Source organism: Mobula hypostoma, chromosome 4 (assembly GCF_963921235.1).
Source record: "Mobula hypostoma chromosome 4, sMobHyp1.1, whole genome shotgun sequence".
NCBI lineage: Eukaryota > Metazoa > Chordata > Chondrichthyes > Myliobatiformes > Myliobatidae > Mobula > Mobula hypostoma.
The window spans coordinates 70127996-70152173 of record NC_086100.1 but is presented as its reverse complement, the minus strand read 5'-3'; the positions used below and the strand labels follow the sequence as shown (position 1 = coordinate 70152173).

At 42.0% G+C, this 24178-nt stretch overlaps 1 protein-coding gene across 1 annotated transcript in view; it reads right to left on the bottom strand.

The window, feature by feature from the left end:
- vamp2 (vesicle-associated membrane protein 2) overlaps nt 1-24178 on the bottom strand; it is a 110634-nt gene that overhangs the window by 24772 nt on the left and 61684 nt on the right. The window contains exon 2 of the mRNA XM_063045922.1: nt 990-1122. Coding sequence (XP_062901992.1) covers nt 990-1122 — 133 coding nt within the window. The remainder of the gene's footprint in view (nt 1-989; nt 1123-24178) is intronic.

Below are 24178 nucleotides of genomic sequence, written 5' to 3'. Positions count from 1 at the left end.
AGGAAGGTACAAAGAACCAGGTTCTAAAACTTATTAATATTGAGGGGATGATGGTGTTGATTGCTGAGCTGAAATTGATAAACAGCAGTCTGGGGTATGTATTGTTGTGTCCAGCTTATCTGAGGCTGAGTGGAGAGCCACCTAGATTGTGTTCGCTGTAGACATGACGTAAAAAATTGCAGCAGGTCTAGGTCCAGGCTAGAGTTAATTCTAGCCATGGACAACTTTGCAGAAACACTTCACATGCAGTGTCTGTGCTTGTACATTTAAGCTATAGTAGTTCTAAGCAGGAATACTTGATGATTTCCTTGGGAATTGTACCCAAAAAGTGCTGCTCTCTGGTGCCATCTTCCAAAAACATAGTAGGCTATGGACAAAGTTCCAGTACAATGTAGATAATTGAGGGTCAGCGTAGACAAGATGGCCTGAAGAGTCTATTTCAGTATGTGCGACACTACGGCTGACCATTGTCAGCTTTACCAGCTGAGGAGGAAATGCAGGAAAATCTATTGGTCAACAATGAAAAACACAGGTTTCAGTTAGGAAAGACAGCACACTCAGGAGATTTCATCACTCTAAGTACTCCTCATTGCGTATGTAGTGGGCCGCGGGAAACCTGCTTCTCATTTTCATGAGAGATGGAAAGCACACTCAGGGTAAAGTTAATTCATTCCTACATTTTAGCAGACATGTTTTGTTTCTAAATTCCATAATCCTTTTTGAAAGGCAAGACAGAATATGTAGAGGGAGGGATGAACCTTTCTCCAAATGTGATGAGGTGACCTATTTCTAAAGTGCATTAAAAAATTGGGAATGCTCATATTCAAATGATCTCTACAACTTCTCTTTTCTACTGAAGAAAGCAGTCACCTGAGAACATCAATTTTATTTTCCACAAAAGAAACATACTTTCAAGAAACATGTCCCATATTTCCTATCATTTTGATCAAATGCCATTGGGTTTATGCTTTCTTTTCTTGACTTCATACCTCATCAACTTGAGCCTGTGTTTGCTGCAGCCTTCTGTTGCTGGTTGTGTTAACCGGTGGGGCTGGTGCTCCATCTCCAGGTGCCCCAGGAGGTCCTCCTGCAGCAGGAGCAGCAGCTTGGGTTGGGGCTGACCTAAATGCCAAAGTAAAACAAAGAAAAACTTTTATTAACAAAACAAAAACTTTTATTAACAGTATAATGCAGCAGCAAGCATATCAAATGTACATCAAAGTCCCACTTTGCGCACTGCATAGTCCAAAAATGGTGAACATGTGGGACAACTGAGAGGCCACAGTGCAGGTTAGAGTAAGGAGAAAACCTAAAGAGAGAGATATACCAGTTACTCTATGATTTCACCTATGTTGGGAAGGATGAGGATGGAGGACAGAGGATGAGGAGAAGGAGGAAGTTGTTGGGGGAAGAGAAGAAGACAGAGGGGGAGAGGGGGGAGGGGGAGGGGGAGTGAAGGGAGGGGGTGGTGGAAGAGAGAGGAAAAAGGGTCTTGGCCCAAAATTTCAACTGTTTATTCATTTCTATAAATGATGCCTGACGTGTTGAGTTTCTCCAGTATTTTCTATGTGTTTCAATGGTATCGTAGATATTTTTGCAGTTATTGCTCTTATGTGGTTAGAGACATAAAAGTTATTCTTGGAGTCCCACAGTCTTTTTTGTATTAGTGAAATACAACTCACTGACAAAACATGTTTAGACATAAATCAAATTAGGGATGGAAACACTCGTTTATACAAATCAACTATGTATGAAAAAATAAACTATTCACAGACCTGACTCATAAGTCTGGATTTTGTTATTGGTGGTGGTGTGCTCGATTTGAGACTGATTTGCACATTCCTTCGTGTAAAGAATGTCAGAAGATGATATTTGCTTAACTTTGAGTCTTCAGGGATGTAGAGACCCCTGGCACAACCAACACCTACCGTCTTTCCTTAATTGCCTCTAATTAAAGAGGCAGTGTGGAGACAACCATTTTATTGGATCAGGAACTATTTTTGTGCTAGACAGTATAAAATGGCTGCCTTCCTTCCCTGGTGGTCATTAGTGACAGATGGGTTCTTAATGACAAATAGTAATAATATGATCGTCAAGAGCAAGTGTTTCTTTTCAAAATTCTCATTCATTTAATTAGCTGAATTTCAATTCTCCAGCTTTTAATTGCAATTTGAACTCACGTCACTGCATCAATAATCCAGAACTTTGCATGTTAGTTTAATAACTTAACCCCTACATGCATGATGCAAAACTTATGAAACCACCATGGAAGAAAGATTACTCATTTATTATCAACAATTATCCCCCCCTCCCACAAAAGAAAGGTAAATATTAGCACCCATTGTGCAGCAGATTGTTTTACAAAATGACATGCTTTAATCATCTCATTGAGGATTGCAGCATCTCATAAGATTTGGCGCAGAATACAAATTCTGAGCACACTACTCCAGTCCAGAGAGATGCAGAATTAATCTCCTTCTGCTCTATCTAACAATGCAGTAAATCTCAAGCCTGAACAACAGCATGAGGCAAGACTGCTGGTTTCAAAAAAACCATATCTCTTAGATGTTTTATCCAATTGTTTCTCCCTTGCAGCCACAGACACTGATGTCATAATTTTGTTTTCTCAAGCACAGCTCAAATCAAACCAGAGCAAATTTTGATCTTTCCACATATCTTAATTTTCACGACTCTGCGTGGTGTTCAACCTGTCATATTATGTCACAACAAAGTGTTATTAGCTGCAGCTAATATTTTGACCAACTAATGGATTAGTGTTTTTTTAAAAATATGTAGTTTATAATTAAATTCTATCTCTCCTATTTTATTTACAGGAGACAGATTTCTCTTAAACTAACTTCAATTCAGATGGGATGGATGGACTGAAGATTGTTTTGTGCCTAAATGTCTTTACAAACTCTATGGTAGTTTTACTTCAAATGTATGAAAAATATAATACTCCAAATGATCATCATCAGGCACACCACTCGAGGATTCTCTGACATCATGGGGATTCACAGACATACGCGGTTCTACAGATGCTGGAAATCTCGAGCAACACACACAACATTCTGGAGGAACTCAGCAGGTCAGGCAACATCTGTGGAAGGAAATAAACAGTTGATGTTTCAGGCCGAGGCCCTTCAGCAAGACTGGAAAGAAAGGGGGCAGATGTCAGAATAAGCAAATGGGGGAAAATGGGGAGCAGTGCAAGTTGGCAGGTGATAGGCAAATCCAGGTGAGGGGAAAAGTGGGCAGGTGGGGGATGATGTTAAAAACAGGGAGGTAATAGGTTGAAGAGGGCTGAAGACGAAGGACAGATTTGGGAGGAGCAGAAATGAGGATCATAGTCCCCCATCTTCTGGCTTCTGACCTCTTCCTTTCCAATCCTTTTTCCACACTATTTATTATAAATTACTATAAACTGCACATTGCATATTTAGATGGAGACATAATGTAAATATTTTTACTCCTTATGTTTATGAAGGATGTAAGAAATAAAGTCAATTCAATTCTATTAGTGTCTCAACCCAAAACATTGGCTATTTATTTCCTTTCATAGATGCTGCCTATTGACCGAGTTCCTCCAGCATTTTGTATGTGTTTCTTATAGAGACTTGCAATGTGGCACATGGGAATTGGGAATTAAGAGACAGAAAATCATTTGAGCAAGATTACAGAAAACAAGATTTTATACAGATTGGCTGACCCTTCCTTCAATAATTTTGAATGTTGGTGAAACCATTCCCATTACTATGGCAATCAATAATTTGATTTGCAAATAGTAAAACATCAGACAGTCAAGATACGAAGCTAAATCTGAGGTGCTTTATGTAAAGGATTGATGGTTCTTTCTTTAGGTATCCATTCTGGCAGCAATTCTTGAAATATTCCTCTTAAACCCAGGGACAACATGGATACACAGCAGTTAGCGCAACACTTGACAGCGTGCTAGCTGTAAGATCGGATTAGATTTTCTACATTTTTCCTGGGTTTCCCCTGGGTACATTGATTTTCTACCACTTTCCAAACACCAACAGTAAGGCTCAGAGAGTTGTGGGCAAACAATGTTGGCACCGGATATATGCCAACACTTGCATGCTGCCCAGCACAACCCTTGCTGATTTTACTTAACCCAAATTGAAAACACTTCACTGTATGTTTCAAAGTACACATAGCAAATAAAGCCAATCTTTAATCCTTAAATGTTGGCCTCCAAGATTTTCTGGGAACAATTAGAGCAATATAAAGTACACCACCAGAGGTCACTCAAGCCACAAAGTCAGCATTTTAAAATATATTTTTGCTTAATTTATTCAAGATACGAAAACAATCGTGGAGGATACCAAATTCCATTGTAAATTGTTTTCAACAGCTCCATCCAAAATGAGTACTGGAGAATCGACCAGGAGAACAATTATTTATGTTGGCAATCTGTGTTTCTTCTCGGTTGATCATCTTAAAATCTGCATATTTCTTTGGCTTGCCTCTCCCTATGTCTGAACCCTCCTTTGGCTTTCTAACCTTGAGGTATCAGTCCTCCTATAACTCTGGCCTCACGGGAATGTTCTAGTTTTACTGCTGCTGATTAGGTTACCTAGGTTAGATGCTCTTTAAATCTTGCCTCCTTACCTCTCAAATATTCAATATTCATTATTCAGATATCCAAGATAGTTTATTGTCATTCTTCAGTATACAAGTGTAAAGGGTAATTAAATAAGTAATTATTACTCCAGAAGTGATGTAGCATAAAAATAAATAAAAACACAAGCAATACAAATATAAAAACAATCTAATAAAACACAATGTACAAGTAACTGTTCCATACATAGACTGATTGTATGCACATAGAGTGATGTGGATGCAGTGATGGTGGGGGAGAGAGGTAGGTTAACAGATGGAGATATTGATCAGCCTAATGATTTGGGGAAGTAACTGTTTTGAGTCCAGGTGTGGATGCCATGTAGCCTCTTACCTGATGGAAGTGGGACAAACAGTCCATAACAGGGTGAGAGGGGTCCTTCATGATGTTGCTGCCCTTTCTCTGGCAGCTTTCTGTATGTATTTTCTTGATGGCAGGTAGGCTGGTGCCAGTGATGCATTGGCAGTTTTAGCATCTTGTCAAGGATGGCTCATGTTTAAGCAATGCCTAATTTTAAAATCCTCAACATTTTCAAATTTATGGCCATAGATTTGACTCTTCCAGCTGTATAACCCCATGAGATACATGCAACTCCCTAATTCTCACCAGTTAGACATTAAGTATAATCGGCCACCAGTGACAGCCTCTACAGCTGTCACTGTCCTCTGCTCTAGACTTCCCGGACAATATGTCCTTGCCTCACCTTCCTCCTATAGATTGCTACTTTAAACATGTGATTTTGACAAAGATTTAATCATACTCCTTCTGTAGCTAAGGCGACAGTTGTTAATTCTTTTGTCCATGGATTCCTTCTCTCCAATATCCCACACAATAGATGTGTAATTTTCCTCAAGGACTTTATGAAAATCTTAAGGAGATAGCCCAACAGTAGTGTAGTGCCCTGTCAATATTTTCGTCCTTTCTAATGTGGCAAAAAAGCGCCCCATATGATGCCTTTTACCAAATGCACAATGATTGCTATTGTGCTCTGTCAATAACTTGAATTCCAATAATTAGCTGTTGACTCACTGACCAAAATATCCTCTCATGTAAATGATCTACTCATGCAAATCCATCTGATCTAATTTACCAGTACTTAACTATCATGCAAAGCAACACAACTATTTTTGTGAATTACTGGGCAGGCAAAGTGGACAGCAAATTTCCTCATTTTCATTTCATTTTTTAGCAAACATTAGTCCAATTCTAATGATGGAATACATTGGCCATCTGGGCCCCTGCAGGGAATCTCCATCTTTGAACGTTGTTTATATTGTGGGCTCGAGATCAGAAAGATTTGTTCTCCCAGGAAACAGTTGAACAAGTGGTTCGAAGCAACATTTTCTGAGAAGACCCCATTTAGCTATAAAACTTGCTACATTTATCACTACACAAAGGAAGCAATGGTCCTTCAGTTAAAAGCCAGCATCTGCTCCCTGCTTGTTCACACCCGCGTGGGGATAACTTAAAAGGATTGTTACACAATTTCAGTACGTGCAACAAGGAAAATAATTATCTGGCTTGGTTATATTTTAGAGTGAGAACATTGCAAATCTCCCCTGCTTGTGGGTTCCAGCAGAAGGTAGTCTCAGAAAAGTGATCCAGTGAAGCTCCACCCACACATTACTTCATGAAAACTGGCACTCCAGATGCTCAAAGCAGCAATGTAGTAAGGAGTGGAAACCAAAGTGAGATTTTAATCTTCATTTATGCCAAAGCCCTTTTTGAAAGCAGGCAGCTGAGGTGATGAAACACTCTCAACCCACACAACACCTTTTCCAGGATATTCCATATTCTTCAAAATGCCCTAATTACCACATCAAGGGCTTGCGGCAGTTTGTTTGGATGAATTAATTAATCTGGAATATATATTAAAACATTTTAAATATTTCTGCAGTTGGTTACATTTTTTTTTATTAATTTGGTTGGCCTTAACACACGTAGCTTTGACAGTGTTGTCATCAGCAAATTTAAATATGGCATTGGAGCTGTGGTTAGCTTCACAGTCACAAGCATTAAGGGAATAGAGCAGGGGGCTTGTGGTGCCCCTGTGCTGATGGTGACTGTGGAGATGTTGTTGCCAATCCAAACTGACTGGGGTCTGCAAGTGAGGAATTCAAGGATCCAGTTGTACAAGCAGGTACTGAGGCCCAGGCCTTGAAGCTGATTGACCTCAGTTGGCTCCTTTCAATTTCTTGTTCAACTGGGGTGGTGGGGGGCCTAGACTGAATACTGTGTGGTGAGATGGAATAAAGAACATTCTCCTTAATGACAGAATCTCTGTTAAAGAGTTCTGGAAAATTTGGCTATTTCTGTCACCCACCGCCCCCCCCCCACCCTCAACCCATTGTAGTCTTGCCACTCATTTCAAGTTTTAGGTATCTGTAGAGTTATTTTATTTCCCCCTTGAGGTGTGGTAAAATGGTCATGAATAAATGAATTAGGATCACAGTTAATTAGCTCCTGTATCCCTTGCCTGTTCTTATCAAAACAATAACTGGTGTTTTCCAGGAGTGATATCAAGAGGCTCTCCAAAGGTGCTAGAAATGGTAGTTTCCAGTGATGTTTAGTTCCTCTGGATGCACAAAGGCTCCTTTTGGCCTGGAGTTATGAGATTCTCTGTGAGCATTGTCTGAGAAGAGTTTCCTTTTGAGGCCCTTGAGACAGTTGACATTTACTTTTAGAAATATTACTGTTGCAGCCACAGATGTGTGTGCCAGGTTGATGGATATAACAGAGGTCATTAGGCTGTGACTGGACCAGTGGTCATTTCTATACCAGTCAGGCATGGTGATCTGGGCATCCTTGTGCTCTCTCCTTCAAATGATTATGTAATCTAACAAGTGTCAATGCCCGGGTCAGAGGGATTACAATGACATCTTGTACGTATGGCAATCCTGTGCTCTCTGTCTCACAGGTTCACATTAGAGCATCTTTCAAGAGGGTGAACCCTGAACCCTCAAGGCATTGGGGCCCTGATAAGTGTATCTGGTAGAGCACTGAAAACCTGTGCAACCAACCGGCTCGTGTTCAAGGACACCTTCAACCTCCCACTGCTGCTGTGAGAAGTTTCCATTTGCTTCAAAAGGGCATCAATTATTACGGTGCCCAAAAAAGAGCAGGGCGAGCTGCCATCAATGACTATTGCCCAGCAGCACTCACATCTACTACGATGAGGGGCATGAAAGGTTGTTCATGACTGCAATTAACTCCAGCCTGAGCCAGGGCCTGGGTTTGCTGCAATTTGCCTACCACCACAGTAGGTCTACAGCAGGTCTCACTGGCTCTTCACTTGGTCTTAGACTGACTACATTTATGTGAGTCTGCTGTTTATTGATACAACTTGGCAATCAATGCCATCATCCCCTCAGAACTAATCAACAAGCTTCAAATCCTGGGCCTCTGTACCTCCCTCTGCAAATGGATCCAAGAATTCCTTATTGGGGAGCACAGTCAGTGCAGATTGGTAATAACATCTCCTCCTCACTGGTTAGTCAACACAGGAGCACCTCAAGGATTCGAACTTAGCCAATGCCCTGCTCTCTCTACACTCATAACTATGTGGCTAGGCACAGCTCAAACTTCATCTACAAATTTGCTGAAAACATCACTGTGTTGACGGAATCTTAGATGGCGATGAGGAGGTGTACAGCAGTGAGATAGGTAGGCTGGTTGAGTTTGAACTCCACATCAGAATTTGTACTCCACGTCAGCAAGACCAAAAAATTGATTGCAGAGGGCTTCTCTTTGCCTTCTGATTGCATTTTTGCTGCACGTTCTTCCTATTTGCTCATCTAGTATGAGCTGGGGCATGGTGGGAGGAGGATGTCCTAGTAAACTTACCCCCGGGGTTTGGCCAAGTTAGCATCCTTGGGTCCTGGAAACAGACAGCAGAAGGCCCCACCTTGGGCTGACTGCCTGGCAATTTTTTAGAGGCACGTCTGTGTCTAAATAACCATGGTGAAAGTACACAGGTAGCAAGGTGGTGCTCTGGGACTGTTGGACACTGCAAGGGACAAATGGCATCCTACACTCAGTGGCTGCTTTGTCAGGTACACCTGCTCCTTAATGCAGATATTTAATCAGCCAATCATGTGGCAGCAACTCAATGCATGAAAACATGCAGACACTGTCAAAAGGTTCAGACATTTTTCATCAGAACGGGGAAGAAATATGATCTAAATGACTTTGACTGTGGAACGATTGTTGGTGCCAAATGGGTTGATTTGTGTATCTCGGAAATTTTGGCTCTGCTGGGATCTTAAAGCAGCACAATCTCTAGTTTTCAGAGAATGGTGCAAAAACAAGAAAATATCTACTTAGTGGCAGTTCTGTGGGTGAAAATGCCTTGCTAATGAGAGAGATCAGAGGAGACTAGACAGACTGGTTCAAGCTGATAGGAAGACAGCAGTAACTCAAATAACATGCATTACAAAAGGTATAGCAAAGGCACTCACATGGGTCCCAGCTATGCCTGCCTGTTTGTTGGGTCTATGTTCCAAGCCTACACTGGTACCACTGCCCAACTTTTCCTATGCTACATCACTGACAGCATTGATGCTGCTTCCTGCACTCCTGTGGAGCTCGTCGACTTTGTCTCCAACCTCCACCTTGCCCTCAAATTTACCTGGTCCATTTCCAACACATCGCTCCCCTTTCTCAATCTCTCTGTCTCTATCCCTGGAGACAGCTTATCTACTGATGTCTGTTATAAACTCACTGACTCTCACAGTTACCTGGACTATAGCTCTTCCCACCCTGTTACTTGTAAAAATGCCATCCCCTTCTCTCAATTCCTCCGTCTCCGCCACATCTGCTCTCAGGATGAAGTTTTTCATTCCAGAATGGAGCAGATGTCCTCCATCTTCAAAGAAAGGGGCTTCCCTTCCTCCAGCATCAATGTTGTCCTCAACCACATCCCTTCCATTTTGCACAGTTCTTCCCTCAACCCATCCTTCCATCACCCCACAAAGGATAGGGGTCCTCTTGTCCTCACCTACCACTCCACCAGCCTCCACATCCAGCACACAATTCCTCGTAACATCCGCCATCTCCAACGGGATCCCACCACTAAGCACAACTTCCCCTCTCCCCACAACTTTCTCCTTTCTGTAGGGATTGCTCCCCACGTGACTTCCTTGTCTATTCATCCCACCCCACTGATCTCCCTCCTGGCACTTATCCTTGCAAGCGGATCAAGTGCTACACCTGCTCCTACACCTCCTCCCACACTACCATCCAGGACCCCGAACAGTCCTTCCAGGTGAGGAGACACTTCACCTGTGAGTCTGATAGGGCCATATATTGTATCCGGTGCTCCCAGCGTGGCCTCCTGTATATTGCGGAGACCCGACACAGATTGGGAGACCGCTTCGATGAGCACCTATGCTCTGACTGCCAGATTACTCCTTTTAATTCCATTTCCCATTTCGACATGTCAGTCCATGGCCTCCTCTACTGTCGTGAAGAGGCCACACTCAGGTTGGAGGGGCAACACCTTATACAGTATTCCGTCTCGGTAGCCTCCAACCTGATGGCATGAACATCGATTTCTCACACTTCTGGTTATACCCCCACCCGCACCCATTCCCCTTTACCACTCTCACCTTTTCTCATCTGCCTATCACCTCCCTCCGGTGCTTTTCCCCCTTTTCTTTCTTCCATGGCCTTCTGTCCTCTCCTATTAGATTCCCCCTTCTCCAGTCCTGTATCTCTTTCACCAATCAACCTTCCAGTTCTTTACTTCATCCCTCCCTCCATTTTCTTACTCTGATTCCATCTTTTTTTCTCCAGTCCTCATGAAGGGTCTCAGCCCAAAACGTTGACTGTACTCTTTTCCTTAGATGCTGCCTGGCCTGCTGAGTTCCTCCAGCATTTTGTGTGTGCTGCATTGCAACAGTGGTGTGCAGAAGACCAGCTCTGAACACACAACACATCAAACCTTGAAGAGGATTATTACGGCAGCAGAAGACCATGAACATACAGTATTCTGCGGCCACTGTATGAGGGACCTCGTGTACCTAATAAAGTGGCCACTAAGGGTAGGTGAAGATGGGAACATTTTAATTTAGTTCATGTTAGCTATTGTTGTTGCCCTTTGTGTTTTTGTTGTATTGTAATGATGATAGTTAAAATATCATATTTTTGTAAAAAAAAATTGTGGATTTCAGAAAGGGAAAGTGGGGAGAACACGTACCAGTCCTGATTGAGGGGTCAGCAGTGGAAAGTGTGAGCAGCTGTGAGTTCCTGGGCATCAACTTCTCAGAGGATCTCCCTGGGACTAATATATTGATGCAATCATGAAGAAGGCACACCATTTTCTATACTTCATAAGGAGTTAGGAGATTTGGTTAGTCACCAAAGACTCCAGCAAATTTCTACAGATGTACCAGGTAGAGTATTGTGACTGGTTTCATCACCACCTGATATGGAGCCTCCAATGCACAGGATTGTAGACTCGGCCAGTTCCTTCACAGGTACAAGCCTCCCTGTTGTCGAGGATATCTTCAACAGCTAGTGCCTCAAAGTAGCTGGCATCCATCGTTTAGGACCCTCACCGTGCAGGGCATGCCCTCTTCTCATTACCTTCACCAGGTAGGAGGTGCAGAAGCCAAAGGATGCACACTCAAATCTTTTAGGAGCAGTTCCTTCCTCTCCTTTAAAGACACCTTTATGAGAATGAAGAGTATACTGACCAATACTAAACCAGGCATGACAACCCGCCTCAGAGTATTGAAATGTTACGTTTATCCAGTTATGTTATATGGCTCAGAATGTTGGACAATATCTAGTAACATGAGGAAACGAATTGTACCAGCAGAGATGTGGTTTCTGAGGAGGATGCAAAGAATATTATGGATGAAACGAATATCTAACGAGGATGTCATGAACAGAACAAACACAGAAAGAGAAATAATGTATGAGATCATGAAAAGGCAACGCAACTTCATTGGACATGTGATTAGGAAAGAGGAGTTAGAATACATGGTAATTATGGGAAAGATTGAAGGGAAGCAAGAGGAAGACAAAGACAAATGATGATGGAGATAGCAGCCAGAGAACTGGAAATCAATACCAATGAATTGATCCACTTGACCTGAAACAGGAGTGTGTGGGCCATGGCAGTCAAAGCTCAAACTGGGCACGGCACCTGATGATGATGATGATTCTTCCTCTCCATCATCACATTTCTGAACAGTTCATGAACATGTGAACACTGTCTCACTATTCCTCATTTGCAATATTTATTTATTTTAGTTATTATTTTAACTAATAGTTTTTTTAATGTCTTTCACTGTGGCGCTGCCATAAAACAATAAATTTCACAACCTAGTCAGTGATAATAAACTTGATTTTGAGTCCCATCTAATAACCTCTTAAACGCTACTGTTGTATCAGCTTTGATCACCATTCCTGGCAGAGAAGCTCTTACTCTGTGTGTAAGAAAAATATGCCCTGCACGTCCCTTTTAAACTTTCCTTCTCTCACCTTAAATGCACATCGTCTTGCATTTGACTCTTACCTTGTAGATTCTGGCCTTTGAATGTAAAGCTGCCTATCTGTCATCTTAAAAAATGTATATTTTATTGTGTTACTAAAATTATTTGTGGCAGGAGGAGTTATTTATTTATGGTATTACTTGGTAATGACAGAATAATTTCCAGTTAAAATCTAAGTGAGGTGTAGATAAGATGCAAGGACAGATGGCTGAAGGGGAATCTTGTGCATTAAATCCTATCTAAGAAAATTATTATTTTTTGCCCATTCTGTCCAAACAAAAAGAATCATTGACAAAATTGAATGTGTTATTCACAGTAATAAATAGCACCATCTAATTACCTGTGAATGCTGGTACTTGTGCTTCATAAAATTATTTCATAGGGGAAGAGATTTGCAACATTCTTTTTCTCCCCCTTCTACCTGGATCTTCCCTCAGAGCCAAGTACAACAGCACTTCTGTGGGTTCTGTGAAGGTCAATGTGACCAGAACGGAATCACAGGTGGGGTAGGAGGGTGGGTCCATTTATGAGTCAATGAACTCCTTCAATTGAGACTGGCTTTTTTCCGTACCTGATGAAGGGATTCAAGGTTGTCAGCACCTGCCTGAAAGCTCCTTCTCCATTTCAAGTGGTTGTGGGGCAGTGATCACCAGAACTGGCAAGGATGTTACACTTTTTCCCAAGGAGACTTTGAGAATATGTTTGAATTGTTCCATCTGTCTATGTGGTTACAGTAAGCATGGAGTAGAATGCCTGCTTTGAGAGTCTAGTTTGGGTTACCGATATTGACTCACTGTGATGTTGGGCATGTTGGCCTATAAGATGCTGCTAATGTTGCTTACATGTTCTGTCAATAGATTTGGAGGATTTCACAATTGACGATCTCTCTGTGGTACTTTGAATTGCATATTGCAGATGGTTCAGATCTCAAAAGCAATCAACCTCTACCCGATAGACCATAGGCTTTATGTCAGAGTTAAAGTCTTGACCTTCAAACACTCTGCCTCAGATGGCAAAGACTGTGCCAGTACCACTGACGGCAGTGGTGATTCTCCATCACTGAAGTCAAGTCAAGTCACTTTTTATTGTCATTTCGACCATAACAGCTGGTACAGTACACAGTAAAAACGAGACAATGTTTTTCAGGACCATGGTGCTACATGAACAATACAAAAGCTACACTGAACTACATAAAACAACACAAAACTACTCTAGACTACAGACCTACCCAGGACTGCATAAACTGCACAAAACAGTGCAGGCATTACAATAAATAATAAACAAGACAATATGCACAGTAGAGGGCAGTAGGTTGGTGTCAGTCCAGGCTCTGGGTATTGAGGAGTCTGATGGCTTGGGGTAAGAAACTGTTACATAGTCTGGTCATGCGAGAGTTTGTAAGAGGGGTGCGTGGGGTCCTTCATAATGCTGTTTGCTTTGCGGAAGCAGCATGTGGTGTAAATGTCTGTAATGGCGGGAAGAGAGACCCCGATGATCTTCTCAGCTGACCTCACTATCCGCTGCAGGGCAACAGTGCAATTTCTGAACCAGGCAGTGATGCAGCTGCTGAGGAGATGCTCTCAATACAACCTCTGTAGAATGTAGTGAGGATGGGGGGGGGGGTGGGAGATGGGCTTTCCTCAGCCTTCGCAGAAAGCAGAGATGCTGCTGGGCTTTCTTTGCTATGGAGCTGGTCTTGAGGGACCAGGTGAGATTCTCCACCAGGTGAACACCAAGAAATTTGGTGCTGTTAATGATCTCTATGGAGAAGTCGTTGATGTTCAGTGGAGAGTGGTTGTTCTGTGTCCTCCTGAAGTCAACAACCATCTCTTTTGTTTTGTTCACATTCAGAGACAGGTTGTTGGCTCTGCACCAGTTCGTTAGCTGCTGCACCTCCTCTCTGTATGCTGACTCATCGTTCTTGCTGATGAGACCCACCGTGGTTGTGTCATCGGCGAACTTGATGATGTGGTTCGAGCTGTGTGTTGCAGCATAGTCGTGGGTCAGCAGAGTGAACAGCAGTGGACTGAGCACACAGCCCTGGGGGACCTCGTGCTCAGTGTGGTGGTGGTGTTGGAGATGCTGCTTCCAATCCGGACTGACTGAGGTCTCCCAGTCAGGAAGTGAAGGATCCAGTTGCAGAGGGGAGGTGTTCGGGCCCAGTAGGCTCAGCTTTCCAATCTGCCTCATTCAGAGATGGTCCCAAGATACGAGAAACAGACTGCATATTCCAGGGTTTTATCATGGACCTTATTAGAGGGCTGGAAGAGGGCTTAGTTTCAGGAATGCTTGGTATCAGCCCATTCTCTTGTTTGCTCAGTGAATAAGTCTTCAGTGACTTGGAGTTCATCCTTTGAAAGTACATCCGTGCAAGCATCATTTGTGTCCTACAGCTTGAAGACTGTGATTGGAAGAACCCACATTTTGGAGTGGAGGCGGTGGAAACACATTAATTTTATAGATTAGCTTCTTTGAAATGAAAAATTTGTTAGATCATATGACGTAGGCGCAGAAATAGGCCATTTGGCCCATTGAATACGCTTCACTATTCCATCATGGTTGATTTATTCTCCCTGTCAAACCCTTTCTACTGCGTTCTCTCTGTAATTTTCACTTGAATGGGAACTGAAAGGTTGAGTGAAAAGTTACATTTTACTTGATTGTGTTTTCTTTTAATATTTTTCTTCAAAATAGGCCTTCTGCCCATAACCTTTGATGCCCTGACTAATCAGGAACCTATCAACCTCCACTTGAAATATACCCCATTGTCTTGGCCTCCATAGCTATCTGTGGCTTTGAATTCCACAGATTCCCTACCCTCTGGCTAAAGAAATACCCTACATCTTCTATAGGAAATACCCTCTCCACATTCATTCTATCTTGGCCTTTCAATATTCGATAGGTTTCAATGAGATTTTCCCCCTCGTTCTTCTAAACTCCATCAAGTAACCAAGTACAGGCCCAGAGTGATCAAACACTCCTCATATGTTAATCCTTTCATTCCTAGAATTGTTCCTGTGAACCTCCTCTGGACCCTCTCCAATGCCAGCACATCTTGTCTTAGGTAAGGGGCCGCAAAACTATTCATAGTACTCAAATTGTGATCTGTCTAAATTCTTATAAAGCCTCAGAATTACATCCCTGCACTTGGATTCTAGCTCTCTCAAAATTAATGCCAACATTGAATTTGCCTTACTGACTTATTCTGCCATTTAACCTCTATGGAATCCTACACAAGGTCTCCTAAGTCCCTCTACACCACAGAAAATAGTCTACACTTCTATTCTTTCTTATAAAGTGCATGACCAGACACTTCCCTGCACTATATTCCATCTGACACTTCCTTGCCCATTCTCCCAATCTAAGTTCTTCTGTAGACTCCCTGCTTTCTCAACACTACGTTCCCCTTCACTCACCTTTGTATTGTCTAAAAACTTAGCCACAAAGCATTCTATTCCATTAACCAAATTATTAACATATAATGTTAAAAGAAGTGGTCCCAACACAGACCTCTGTGGAATACCACTAGACACTGGCAGTAAATCAAAAATGCCCCCTTTATTCCCATTCTTTGGCTGACTGGCAGGAGGCAGTCCCCTATCCATGCTAATATCTTTCCTGTAATACCATGGGGTCTTATTTTGTTAATCATCCTCATATGCAGCACCTTGTCAAAGGCCTTCTGAAAATCCAAGTAAACAATATCCACTCACTCTCCTTTGTCTCCTGCTTGTTGTTCCTTCAAAGAATTCCAAAAGATTTATAAGGCAAGATTTCCCCTTGAGGAAACAATGTTGACTTTGGCCTATTTTATCACATGCTTCCAAATACCCTGAAACCTCATCCTTAATAATGGACTCCAACATTTTCCCAACTACTGAAGGCAGGCTAACTGGCCTATAATTTCATTTTTTGTCTTCCCCCTACTTAAAGTGTGGAATGATATTTGCAATATTTCAGTCCTCTGGAATCATTACAGAATCCAGTAATTTCTGAAAGATCATTACTAATGCCTCCACAATCTCTTCAGCTATCCTTTTCAGAACTCTGGAGTGTAGTCCATCTGGTCCAGGTAACTTCAGACCTTTCAGCTCCCCAAGCACTTTCTCCTTGGTAATAGCAACCACACTCATTCTGTCCCCTGACATTCTCAAATTTCTAGCATACTGCTAATGTCTCCCACAGTGAACACAAATGCAAAATATTTATTAAGTTCATCTGCCATTTCTTTGTCCCGCATTACTATCTCTCTAGTGTCATTTTCTAATGGTTCAATATTCACTCCTGACCCCCTTTCTCTCTTTACGTAGATGAAAAACCACTTCTGGTATCCTCTTTTGTATTATTGGCTAGCTTACCTTCATATTTCATCTTTTCCCCTATGGCTTTTTTAGTTGCCTTCTGTTGGTTTTTAAATGCCTCCCAATCCACTAACTTTCTACTAAATTTTGGCTGTATTATATGCCCTCTCTTTTGCTTGTATGCTGTCTTTGACTTTTCTTATCATCCTCCCTTTTGAACACCTCTTCATCTTTAGGATGCATCTATCCTGTGCCTTTCAAGTTGCCCACAGAAACTCCACCATTGCAGTTCTGCCATCATCCCTGGTAGTGCCCAATAATTAATTTGGCCAGGTCCTTTCACACCCCTGTAACTCCCTTTACTCTACTGTTAGACTGAAACATCTGTCTTTAGCTTCTCCCTCTCAAACTGCAGGGAGAATTTATCATATTATGATTATTGTCTAATAAGAGTTCCTTTACCTTAAGCTCGCTTTTCACATCTGGTTTATCACACACACCCAATCCAGAATTGCCTTTCCCCAAGTGGGCTCAACCACTGGCTGCTCTAAAAAGCCATCTCATAGGCATTGTACAAACTCCCTCGTACTCTACCACCAACCTGGTTTTATCAATCTACCCACAGACTGAAATTCCCCACGACTATCATAATATTGCCTTATTTATATGCTTTTTCTATCTCACATTGTAATTTATATCCCATATCCTAGCTACTGTTTGAAAGCCTGCCTACAATTTTCATCAGGGTCTTTTTACCCTTGCATTTTTCCAACTCTAGTATTCACAAGGATTCTATGTCCTCTGATCCGATGTTACTTTCTAAGGATTTGATTTCGTTTTATACCAAATGAGCCACCCTATCCCCTCTGCTTACCTGCCTGAGCTTTCAATACAAGGTGTATCCTTAGATGTTAAGCTCCCAACGGTGATCTACTTTCAGCCATGACTCAGTGATGTCCACAACGTTATACCTGCCAATCTCTAACTGCTCTAAAGATAATTTACCATATTCTGTCCACTGCATGCATTCAAATATAACAATATCAGTCCTGCATTCATTATGTATCAATGTTACACTTCAACTTATCCAACTGTCTGGAATTTTGTTCTATCATCTGCCTGTCCTTCATCACAGTCTCACTATGCAATGCATTGGCTTGTATACCAACTGCTCCATCCTCAGCCCCATCACTTCTGTTCACATTTCCCTGCCAAATTAGTTTAAATCCTCCCAGCAGCTCTAACAAACCTGCCTGCAGGGATAACAGTTCCCTTGGGTTCAGTTACAACTGATCCTTTGTTGTACGGGGCACACCTTCCCCAGAAGAGATCCCAATGAACCAGAAATCTGAAACCCTGCCCTCTATGCTACTTCCTCAGTCACTCATTCATCTATATAATTATCCTATTCCTGGCCCGACTAGCACGTGGCACTGGGAGTAATCCAGAGATTACTACCTTGGAGGTCCTGCTCTTCTGCCTCTTCCCTAACTCCCTATAGTCAATGTGCAGGATCTCTTCTCTCGTTCTACCTATGTCATTGGTGCCAATAGGCACCACAACCTCCGAATTCTCACCCTCCTTCATGAGAACCTTCTGCAACCACTCTGAGACATCCACCACCCTACCACCTAGGAGGCAACACACCGCCCTGGTGTCTTTTTCACAGCCTCAGAATCTCCTGTTTGTCCCCTTAACGAGTCTCCTATCAGTTTCACACTGACTGACTTTACCTTCTCCTGCTCATTCTCAGAGCTACCCGCAGTGCCATCAGCCTGGCTGCTATACCCTGATCAGTCATCCTCCCCAGCAGTATTCAAAGGTTATACTTGTTGCTAATGGGAATGGCCTCAGGGGAACCCTGCAGTGACTGCTTACTTCCCTTAATTCTCCTGGTGATCATCCGTCTACTGTCTGAAACCTGCACTCTGGGTGTGACCACCTCAGTGAAAACCTCATCTATGTGGCTTTCGGTCTCCCGGATGATCCAGAGTACATAGAGCTCCAGTTGTTTGATGTCAGTCAGGAGCTACAGTTTGATGCACTTCCCGCAGATGTAGTAATCAGGGAGACTGTCAGTACTCTGAAATCCCACCTCTTACAGGGGGAGCATTCCACCGCCTTAACTAGCATCCTCCCTACACTTGTTAGACATCTAATTCTCAAGCTTAAGTTCTAGACTACTGCTGTCTCACTCAAGCCTGTTGATCTAAAAGCCTGGCCACTCTTACACTGCCCATTCACACAATGGCTGCTCCAGCAGTGGCCACTCCATTTACAATTTACTTCTTTTTATTGGCCAGTGTCAAGTGCCTACAAGATCATTATGATTGCAGCCCACCAATATGTTGATGGTGAGGAATATTGTTGCAGGAAAGTTTATTGAGAAAAAGGTGTTGGTAGGGGGTGATGATGTAGCCTTGCTTGACATCAGCAGGGCCGGACTTTAGGCAGGGCTAGGCTGGGCTGCAGCCTAGGGGCCTGAGCTGCAGAGAGGCCCAAAATAGGTAACTATCATCATGGTAGACAAAAAAAAAACGAGAGTGGAGCACAGAAAAGAAAAAAGAAACAAGAAAAAGAGGACCGTGAGAAAGAAGCATTAAAAAAGACATTGAAATTGACAGAACTTTTTAAAACTTGCTCTCGATGATCCATCGCTCTTGTCACAGTCTGAGATCAGTGGACAAATGGAGACTTGTTCAACAGCCAGCGCTAGTGTTAGCACAGGACCACCGTCCTTGCCACAGTCAGCAGCTACCGTTGAAGAGGCAGAGAGCATTACTTTGGGATTCCCAACCACAGAGGCCTCCGAACAACCAAGTTGGGCCGCCATTAATGTTAACGCTACCACTACCGAGGATCCTTACAGCACTGATCCTGCTCGCTGGGGAAAGGAAATGTTGGATGATTCGGTCCGAGTGTACTGGGCTAAGGAAGGACCGGAGTCCTACCAGAATAAGGATGTGCATATCAAAGCTTCAGAACGAGGGTACAAACAAACAGCAGAGACGGTTTTTTCTCCAAATTTCACTTCAAATGCAAGCTCGTAAATGGTGAGTACATATCAAGGCAATGGCTCTTATGTTCCCCTTCCACCGGCTGTGTGTTTTGTTTTGCATGCCGCATCTTCAGTGATGGTAACTGTCAGTCCATCTTCGAAACTGGCTTTAGCGACTGGAAACATGCTGCTGAGCGCATAGGAGAGCATGAAAATAGCGAACACCACAGGAAAACGATACTGACTTACGTTACACTAGTGTCTGACAGCTGAAGAATAGATACAGAACTGCAAAAACAGTTTGAGTCCGTGTGTGTCTACTGGACCGACATATTGAGAAGAGTATTGGTGGTTGTGAAGTTTTTGGTCGAGAGGGGACTGGCTGTCTGAGGCTCCAGTGACATGTTTGGCAGGCCTGATAACGGCAACTACATGGGCTCAGATCCACAATGGACAGGCCAGGCTGAGTCATCTTACTCTGATGTCACTTGAAAGTGATCTTGTTCTGAAACTGGATTTTAGTGATCTGCAGCAAAGAAATCCAGAAGAACTAGGTTTTAATTTTGAAAAACAAGCATCTGACTTTGTAAATATCTAGGCTTGTGTGTCAGTGCTGTTCCTGTTTTTGTGGCAATAGGCTAATAGTTGACTGTTTACAAACCTAGTAAGTAATAAGTGGTCTTTACTCTGCAAGCCGCACAGTACAGCAATAGCAAACATGAGGAAATCTGCAAACGCTGGAAAATCAAGCAACACACAAAGTTGCTGCGTTCACCAGCAACTTTGATGTGCAGTACAGCAATAGGTTAGTATGTGCCAGATCTCATTTTTCAAAAAGATTTTTGGAGTATTGTCAAGTTTCCTAGTTTGCCATACTGCCATCTCTCTTGGCCTTTTTGTCTCTCATTTCCATTTTACTTTCTCAGAACACACGATTGAGAAAAATACCTGGAAAAAAATGCTTTCGCATTGTTAGAGACATAAGACCTATGGTATGTGCAGCAATAGCTAAATAAAGATTTAAGATGGGGTACATCACGCTTCGACTCCCTCATAACATTACTAAGACAACTAAGCCTAGATCAATTTTTTAGTGTTTAGATGCTGTCCTTCAAACTAAGAATCTGCATTACTTTCTGTCCTCCCTCTTAAGCTTATGGCCTACATATTGTACTAAACCAATGTCTCGGTCCACAGCTTTGATATTTAGTCCAGTACGACCTTTGCTCTTGTTCTTGCCTTTTTTCCCTTGGTACGGCAGCATTTTATGGTGTCAGCAGGGGCCCATCAAAGCCTCCAGCCCAGGGGCCCAGGCCCCACTAAATCCGGCCCTGGACATCAGTATGCATTGGATGTGTTGTAGATCTAGCCATGTTAGAATCACACTTGAATGGCACCTTGCAGATGTTCAATGAGGACAAACATCTGCAGCCCCTAGAGGAGGCTCCTCATAATTTTTACCCAACACACTTGGCCAAGATCTCCCTCAATGCCAATCAATGAATCACCTATGTCCGCCATCTGTCCTGGCAGGAAAGACCCATGCAAACACCATGAAACTTCCACTGATCCCCAGCTATTGGTTATGTGCTTTCCACCTACTGACCCCTTGTCCTCCCACCTCAGATAACAAGCCTCTGACTCACTACTCTCTATCATTAACCACAACTGACCAAAAATGTACTTCCTACTTGTATTCTTATCCCTAAACAATGCAAAACACCAGGTTATAAAATCTTTCTTTTTACATCTTCTTATTAATTTTCCAAAATTATAAACAGAATAACAGTATTGATACAGAGAGATTGGAATAATCTTATTGTTGATAAACATGTACAAAAAAGACATCAAATAATACAGGTGTAATAGACTTTCAAACTCTTAATATAGTTAATCATAGAGAAAAAAGAAATAAAAAGAAAAAAAATAATGCAAAGAAAACCCTCCCAAAAAAACAAAAAAAAACTAAATACTAAACCCGAAAAGAAAGCAAACGGAACAAGACAAGGCTGGACCAATATCTTAAATCGAATACATTCAATAATGTCATCAACTCTGCTCCTCTATATAAAATCAAACAAATATTTACTGACGTGACATAATACACTTTGCACAAAGGTGATTGTGAATTTTACCATAAATATTTTCACCATCCACAAATCATTGGATATCTTCCCAAAAGCTATTAGGATAAAACCTAAACATGGTCTGACATCAGGTCAATATTTAGGACCATTTCTATCATTTTAATGGAGATAAATTTGATTGCTGTTGCTACTAATTTTGAAATATTGCCATGAATTTATCTCAAAGGCATTCTACTTTAATATTAGCAAAAATACAGCTTATTTGTGAGACAATATGGACAAACTTTGCCAATTTATCTTTAAAATTGATATAAGCATATATTTAACCACTTGATGACACGAAAAAAATCGCAATATCAGTTAATAATTACAGTAGTGAAAATATGCCTGCAATTGACAACTTTAAGGTTCACTCTGATGTCTTTGTAAAATCTGTCACATCTGAAAGCATCTGTCATAAATCCTTAGCAACTTGACAACCAATAACCTGCAGCTAATGACTCACATGATAGTCTGTTGAGCCAGATGCAATTTACCATCAAAATACAATGATCACTTCTTGTATATGAAAGAAGTGTTTGAAAAATCTGATGTCTGATTGAGCATATGAAGCATTGATCAGTGAAACGCAGAACACATACAGTAGTCTTGTCAGGAAGTAGTTGAAATCTTTCATGTTTGTCCTGGCAAAAGAGTGATTATTCAACCCAGCAGCAAGTCTTCCAGTAATGTAATCCTTTTTGCAGAAAAGAATGATGCTATGATTAGGGCCAGAATAGGCTAACAGGCAGTGATGAACGCCATTTTGACTTTCTTGAGATAATAATGAATAACAAAGGAAGAGTGCATTTTAGTCCATCCTTGCAGACCTGACATGTTAAAATCAAATAAACATTCTTTATTTCCCCATCACAACTCATTAAGGGCTTTCATAGGTTGTGTTAGAGGAAAAGTAATCCTTGGTATTAATCTTTTTTGTTCTTTGACTAGGTTCAATTTTGTGTCCTTAGTCTTATTCTCACAATTCAAGTAACTTTCTGGCCTTTTCCATCTTAATCAATTTCTTTATCACCTTTGTTAATTTATCTCACAAATATCACCTTCTCAGTCTGCAAATCCAAAGTTTGTTAGTCCTTTTCATAATCAGACATGTGAGACACAAATGAGCCTGTGGCTTTACTTCCTGAGTTGGAATTTTTCCTCATCTCTTAGCAACCAGAAGTGAGTGCTGAACAGAGGTGACCTCACTAATGAGCTAAACAAATTATTCACAATTTCCTTCAGCTAATGTTTGAGATATGTGGTTAACAAAGATTTTACTGTGTTGGTGTCTGCTACACATTTAGACAGAATACGTTTAACATCAAGCCCTCCCCTCCCCCACCTGGCTCCATCTTACTTTTTGTTGTCTGGCTCCACCATCATCTCCTTGTCTGTGTCTTGCAACTCCACCTATCCTTACCCCACCCCCCACCTCACCACACCCCTCTCCTCTCTACACTGGATATCTACCTTTGCCACACAGTCCTTGCAGCACACACAAAATGCTGGTTCAACTCAGCAGGCCAGGCAACATCTATGGAAAAAAAGTATAGTCAACGTTTCAGCAGGAGTCTGCTGAAGGGTTTCAGCCGAAAACATCGACTGTACATTTTTTTTTCCATAGATGCTGCCTGGCCTGCTGAGTTCCTCCAGTATTTTGTATGTGTTGCTCGGATTTCCAGCATCTAAAGATTTTCTCTTGTTTGTGACCATCAGTTCCTTTCCTCACCACAGAAGTTGCTTGGCCTACATCAGATGCTTACATCAAATTGTAACAGCCATCATTACTTAGACTTACTTTGTAGGATGAATTCTTATTTCCAGGTTCATCAGAAACACTAATGACAGGAACAGGACATTCAATGCCTCTGACTCCTCTGCCACTCATTTGGAGCACTGCTGATTTTTCTTTTTCCCCCACCATTCCTGCACTTCCCTGTATGATAGGTACAGAATCCACACAAAGGTCTCTAGAGCTTTTAAAATGATCATCATTGTGTGCTGTGTTGTATGACGTGGGTGATCACAGTCTTTGACCATGATTGTTCTTGGCAAATTTCTACAGAATTGGTTGGCCACTGCCTTCTTCTGGACAATATCTTTACAAGACAGGTGACCCCAGCCATTACCAAAACTCTTCAGAGATTGTCTGCCTGGCATTAGTGGTGGCAAATGCACCAGCTGCTCATACGCCATTCATCACCTGCTCCCATGGCTTCATGTGACCCTGATCGGAGGGCTAAGCAGGTGCTACACCTCGCTCAATGGTGACCTGTAGGCTAGCGAAGAGAAGGAACGCCTTATACCTTTTTTGGTAGAGACATATTTCCACTGTGCCACCTGTTTAAAATTATAAATCCTATTAAAAATTTCCCAAACCTCCAGAGAAAGTATGCCTTTGAAATGGAGACAGTAGCACACTGGTATATTTTACCAGAGTTAGGAAATTGTATACATCTCCAGTAGAAGAATGATGAATCTAGCAAGGACTTCTTGAATTGATGAGCATTTTTCTCCACTGACATAAAGTGGCTTATTATTGCTCTGAATGTCTGGTTATAGACGAACTGTCAGTATGAGAGAAGCTATTGAATGTCACTGAAATGGAT